Raw genomic sequence first — 6,725 nt, forward strand, 5'->3', positions numbered from 1 at the left:
AGACTGGTACTGGTCATCTTCCCGGGGTGCTCAATAATCCACTGCCAGGGCCCCCTGAAATACCCCCCACACTTCTTGATATGGGGTACCTCTGACTGTCTTTGGCTAAAGCAGCCTTGTGTGCCAGAGCGGCCTATTGACAGGCCTAAGTGCTATCATGTGGGGGTGAGAAGAGCTTTTGAAACCACATGGGACTGGGAGGAGCTTTGTACACCGTGTGGGACTGGGAGGAGCTTTCTACAACATGTGGGGGAGAAGCTTTCTAGACCACGTGGGCACAGGAGGAGCTTTCTAGACCACATGGGACTGGGAGGAGTTTCTAGACCAATGTGACTGGGAGGAGCTTTCTAGACCACATGGGACTAGGAGGAGCTTTCTAGACCACATGGGACTAGGAGGAGCTTTCTAGACCACATGTGACTGGGAGGAGCTTTCTAGACCACATGGGGCTGGGAGGAGCTTTCTACACAACATGGGCATGGGAGGAGTTTTCTACACCAGGTGGGGGTGGAAGGAGCTTTCCACACCATGTGGGCATGGGAGGAGCTTTCTATACCATGTGGGTGTGGGAGGAGCTTTCAAAAACTTGTAGTGGTACAAGGAGCTTTCTACACTACATGGAGGTGGGAGGTGCTTTCTATAGCCTATGCAGATTTTGACTTTCAAAAAGTCAAACAGTGAACTGGGATTCTGGCCACAGATTTAGATGGCAGTGGAGTATGGGGGATGGAGCGCACCCTGAATAAGGTGCCTCCTTTAAATGTAACTTGTTCCTTGACCTAGTAGGGCGAACAGGACAGGTTCACTTTACATGTTGAGGTTAAGGGATGTCCAACTACCCTCTTTTGTATACAGGTGGGCATGTCAGTAATTTATGGGTCGCTCCAACAGCCCCAGAGTCCACTGAGAAAGGTCATAGTGGTGACTGCTATATGCGAACCCAAGACCCCAGCATGTTTGTCAGGAGCACATTGGGCATGATCGTGTCACTACTCCTGAGAACACACTAATAGACTTGTTTGGCCTTTTATTGTGCTGTCCTATAAATGTGTCATTTCTGTAGTTATTCGGAAAATTGAGCAGACTAACAAATGATGGTCTGTGGGATTTGTATTACTGCAGTTCTCCAGCAGATGGCATCACTGATCTATGAATGAAACTTACTGAGTCCTCCAAGCAAGATAAAACTGGATTTACTATTGCAAAAGGGTCGCTGTCATTTTCAGGCTTAAGGGTGCCCACACACCTTGCGATAATCCTACGATAATCGCGGCAAATCCTGCGATCGTACGATTATCGTAAAGTGTGTGGAAGCCGTGCGACCTCTACCACTGTAAGGTCGCACGACTTTTATCTTACGAAAGCTGGGCACACACCTTACAACCATCGCAAGACTTTTGTCTTGCGATGGTTGTAAGGTAATTAACAAAACGTACGATCTTCCTATCTTGGACAGTACTTGCGATGATCGCAAGCCCACCCCACTGAGGGGCGTGCTTCCGATGACCGCAATGCTGAACGGCAGATCGTACGATTCTCGGCGGGTTTTCGAACATGTTCGTAAGATAAAAGTCGTGCGACCTTACAGTAGTAGAGGTCGCACGGCTTCCACACACCTTACGATAATCGTGCGATCGCTGGATTTCCTGTGATTATCGTACGATTATCACAAGGTGTGTTGGCACCTTAACATTTTCGAAAACCCGCCAAGAATCGTACGATTTTCGGCGCGTGTGTAGCATGTTCGTAAGATAAAAGCCGGACGGGCCGGTGTGCGCAAGCGCACACTGCCCCTTCGGCATTGTGGTCATCGGAAGCCCGCCCCTCAGCGGGGTGGGCTTGCGATCATCGCAAGTACGATCTGCCTGTCCAAGATAGGCAGATCGTACGTTTTTTTTAATTTCCTTACAACCATCGCAAGACTAAAGTCTTGCGATGGTTGTAAGGTGTGTGCCCAGCATTACCCAGAAGGCCAATGCAAAGGTCCATGGTAGATTTAACAGATTTGGGGGTCTAGAGGCAAGTATGTCCTGGTCACATAAGAATGCATGCTGATACCAAAAAGAGAGAGAGACACTGCTATAGGTGGCACAGGGTGCATGTTGGGACTTGGGTTATAGTGTTACAAAACCTACAGCTCTCTCTCTCTCTCTCTTTCTCTCTCTCTTTCTCTCTCTCTCTCTCTTTCTCTCTCTCTCTTTCTCTCTCTCTTTCTCTCTCTCTTTCTCTCTCTCATGCCTTGTGGTTGACAAGAGGACAGGAAAAGCATCTCCATTATATGGCCATAAGTATGCGGAGAACCTTCCATGTTGTTGAGTTCACGTGTTGCCTGCGATCGGTACTGTTAATGCTACAACATACAAAGACATTTTAGACAATTGCGCTCTTCCACCCTTTTGACCACAGTTTGGTGAAGGCCCGTTTCTATTCCTGCATGACTTTTCCCTGTGCACAAGGCCAGCTAGATAAAGACATGGTTTGATGGGTTTGGTGTGGAGGAACTCAAGTGGCCTCCACAGAGACCTGGCCTCAACCCAACTGGAATGAAATTGAACCAGATTGCAAGCCAGATCTTCTCATCTTAAATGGACTGATGAGTTTGTTGTGGGGGAACCCAAGTGTCATGAATAAAGCCCTGACCAGCCCTATGAAAAAGCTTGGAGATGAAGAGCGATTGTGAGCCAGGTCTTCTCATCCAACATCAGTACCTGACCCACTCCGCCATCTTGTGGAAACCTTCCCAGAGGTGTGGAGGCCATTATAGCTGTAAGGTGGAGGCCAACTCCATATTGATGGCCATGATTTTGGAATGAGATGTCCAACATCACATAGAGGTGTGACAGTGAGGTGTCCACAAACGTTTGGCCACGCAGTGTATCTATATCACTCACCATCGACAGCTTTAGATGGGTGTCCTGGGCTGTCCCTGGCATCTTTCTCGGTCTCAGAGGATCTCTCTTTTTTCTTTGATGAGAGTCTCCTGCGATGAATCCTTCCATGATTCTCCTGAGGGCCACTCTCCATGTCCGAGCTGTAAGATGGCATATACAGGTATTGGATGTTGTTTTGGCACAGGTGTACAGTCAGAACTATAATTCATTCAGGGGACCTTTCGTTCTTATTTCATTACATTAAAATAATACTTCACTACAGCAGATCCTTATCACCTCCCCAATTTTCTATTACACTCGCTGAAATTGTCTACAAGAGTGCTAAGTTGGAGGGTCTGCCATTACTATAGTCGTGGTATCAGTCCCGATGGCGTAACAATGTAGTATACCTTGGCATCCCTTATGACATTAACTCTTTCATCTCCCAGGGCAGTAAACCTATGGACCATACCGGGGATGCCAATAGTTTTTCCTACAGCTCTATGGGGAAAGTGGTAAACCAGTTACATGGGAAAGGAGATTACTGCTGTCTACAGTAAAAAAAAAAAGGGGTCAATAGTGAAATCTGGTCACCTGCTCTCGTCACTTAGCACCATCACACGCACGGCCGTCAGGTTATTCTCCGCCGTCTCTTGCTCGGGGCCGATCCTGACGGACTTCCACTCCGTGGAGACAGACGAGTTCCTCCTTTTAAAAACGCTGAACGCAGAGTCACTCCTGGACTTCTTGGGGGAAATTGGCTCGTCTGTTGACCCAAAACATGTTTGTTTTTTTAGAACAACTCTTAAAATGTTATTGGGATTCATTGTGTTATATGTGCAGTTTGCTTTTGAAGGGTCACTCCAACCAAACGCTATTAGGGATGTGGAGGTCAATAGAGTTTGGCTCACCCACAGACACCTTTTTCATCAGTGGGAGATTTGAGTTCCCAACTCCGGCCCCCCATAGCACAGTCATTACACCCTACCTATAGAGAGATATAAAATGTCCTCAAGAGATTCAGCAAATCTCAATCCTTAAATATTAGGGCTGTGGAAATGAAAGATTAATTTCTCGAATAATCGTTAAACTTTTTGATTGATTAAAATTATTTTGATCGCTAATGAAAACACTCACCTCTCCGCCGACGGAGCCACTTGGGCCGGTGAGTTTGCCCAAGAAACTTTCTGCACGAGCGCCAGCCAAGGCATTTGCCTATACACATACAGCACAGCAATGAAGTCATACAATGAACTAGGATCACACTAATCCAGCACTTTATTATTCTGAGTTGCCCCACTCAAGCGGCGGCCATATTGAATGGGGCACGTGAGATTAATAACGTGCTGGATTAGTGTGATCCTAGTTCATTTTATTACTTCATTGCTGTGCTGTATGTGTATAGGCCAATGTAGTTGGATCTGTATGTGCGTTATAATTAATCGAAATGAATCGATTAAAAACAATTTCGATTAATCGAACACGAAAATGTTAATCATTACCAGCCCTATTAAATATCAGGTCTGGTTGCACTGTCTGTGAAATCACTTCTTCTGATGTCACTGCACACTGGGAGCTTCTCACGTTGTGCATTAGAAGCTGCAGCAAGTCAGATAGAGCCCGCCCCTCATTTCCTGTCTGGAGGACGGTCAGCATCAGCTCGTCCTTTCCTCCCCGGCCTCACTGTTTCAGGCTGAACCTTTCATTCATTGGAATTCAGTTCTTTCAATCATGGAGGCTCAGCATCATAATGGGGCATTACCTAGGGTGGTCTATATGCAAAGTAAGCAAATCATTTAAAATGTTATTTGTATGTTGATGAGGGGGGAAGGGGGACTAGGGGAGGCAAAATGTAAGACTAAGGCCTCATTCACAAGAGAAAAGGCCGGCACTTACAGTTCGGTGCTGCGTGCACGGCCGTATCGGGCAGCTCCCGGGAAGGACAGGTGCTGCGTGTGATTAGTAAGCAGCCCCTGTCCTTCTCCTACCCTGCACGTCCGAGCGGGTGTCCGTACTCGTACCATGACAAGATGGATCCTGTCTGCGTCCCAGCCCGGAAACACCCGCACGGACCTGCACTTGGGGTGAGCGTAGGGCGGCATATGGCTGTGTACTCCCATAGAGAAGGACGGGGGCTGCGTACTAATCACACGCAGCACCTGTGCTTCCCAGGAGCTGCACGATACGGCCGTGCACGCAGCACCGAGCTGTACGTGCCGGCCTTCTCGTGTGAATGAGGCCTAAAATTTCAGCTTTCAAAATATTATAAATGACTCGACCATGTTAATGATGCAATAAGATTTTAGAAATGGTGTTACCATTTATTTTACATGTCAGCAGCTTGGCTGATTTTCAGGCGCCGATGGACCTTTAAGCGATAAATTAAGTTCGGACATAATGCTCAGAACATTATCTGCTCTCAAGTTTCGGGATGAGTCCCGGTAATATAATATTTTAATAAGACCTTGTTAAATCATCACTGCGCCGGAGTCCAGCAATCCCAAACACGGACTCCCTCCAAGATCTTCATAATTGGCTATTCCTGTCCGGTGATAATCCCCCCGTGTTCCAACGTGAGTTCTTCAATGATACCCTCTGTGTGTTTGCCCGGACACGTTCTACATCTCGGGAATGATGCACCGAAGGGTGAATCCACCTAAAAACTGATGTTGGCAGCAGGGTATCTGTGTTCCCAACTCCACCCTCCTGCCACAGTCATTATGAGGGAGTCTGGTTCAATTATTATGCAACAGGAAGAGCGAGATCCTCTTTTTCACACAAATCCCAAATTTATCATTAGTTTTGGATGAACAGTGGAATGGTTAGACCCCCCTGTCGGCTACATTGCTGTCTATGCTACCCCACTGGAGGGATTCACCCTCTCTATTTGTCCTGGTGATCATTGTTACTGGGCAGAAAGTGAGGGGACACCAAAATGTAATTGTCACCGAAACAGGAAATGAGTGGAAATCTCCCAATGAAGACATCTAATAGGGGATATCACTCCACTTTTGAGCACCAGCTAGATGTACATCCAGAACCGCTAGTGAGATACAGCCCAATGTTATAGAGCCATTTATTCCAAACAGCATACAGCTCTTTCAGGCTCGTTGGCCATCATCAGTGCAGTGTATGGAAACCATGGCTTCTATGGGGTAGGGTTTGGGACCCAACAAGACAGTATAACCAGGTTATGGTGAAAAGGGACTAAAGGAATCAACTGTCCAGTCCAACTGGATGCAATGAATGGAAACCATGGCTTCCATGAAGTAGGGCTGGGGACTGGTTATGTTGTCTTGATGGTTCCCAAGCCCTACTTCTCGGCCTTTTGGATCTCGTGTAGTATCTGTTCTTATCAGGTGTTCAGGAGGGGAAATGCACCGCTGTTCCGGCATTATGGGAGGAATGGCTGGCTGCAGAGTACCCTGCCTGAGTTGATGGAGATCCCAAAGGGTTCTGGCCAGGGTTAAGGGATTTAAGCATCCACTCATGAAAGAGTGGGGATCAGGAGAAGTTCCTTTGGTTCGGGATCTGGAGAGTCCCAGTGCCTCCTGGTTTGACCGGGTCTACCTTGTCTGGTCATGGGCTGGGAAGGCAGGGAGTTTGCAATGTCAAGCCCCCCCGAGGAGTGGTGCCCTGGGGGGTGCTTAAGTAACATTATGGGTTTGTCACCCCGTGGCACTCTGGCCATGACACCACATGCTTATGGCTAAGACCAGGAGTAACTTTTATACTGGTCCGCAAGGCCTAGCCAATGTATATACAGTACACTGGCATTTTTTTTTCTCCTCACATCTGTGCAGTTCACTTTTTATGTGTTATTTTGTCACTTCACAAGGATAGAGGGTGAGGTTC

The 6,725-nt window shown here is 47.4% G+C and overlaps 1 protein-coding gene across 1 annotated transcript in view; it reads right to left on the minus strand.

The window, feature by feature from the left end:
• Positions 1 to 6,725, minus strand: part of MICALCL (MICAL C-terminal like) — a 60,623-nt gene that overhangs the window by 29,717 nt on the left and 24,181 nt on the right. Inside the window, exons 2-3 of the mRNA XM_018554815.1 lie at positions 3,465 to 3,636; positions 2,892 to 3,031 (exon numbers count right to left, since the gene is read on the minus strand). Coding sequence (XP_018410317.1) covers positions 2,892 to 3,031; positions 3,465 to 3,636 — 312 coding nt within the window. The remainder of the gene's footprint in view (positions 1 to 2,891; positions 3,032 to 3,464; positions 3,637 to 6,725) is intronic.

This window comes from Nanorana parkeri, unplaced genomic scaffold (assembly GCF_000935625.1).
Source record: "Nanorana parkeri isolate BGI_ZX_2015 unplaced genomic scaffold, ASM93562v1 scaffold10, whole genome shotgun sequence".
In the NCBI taxonomy this organism is placed as follows: domain Eukaryota; kingdom Metazoa; phylum Chordata; class Amphibia; order Anura; family Dicroglossidae; genus Nanorana; species Nanorana parkeri.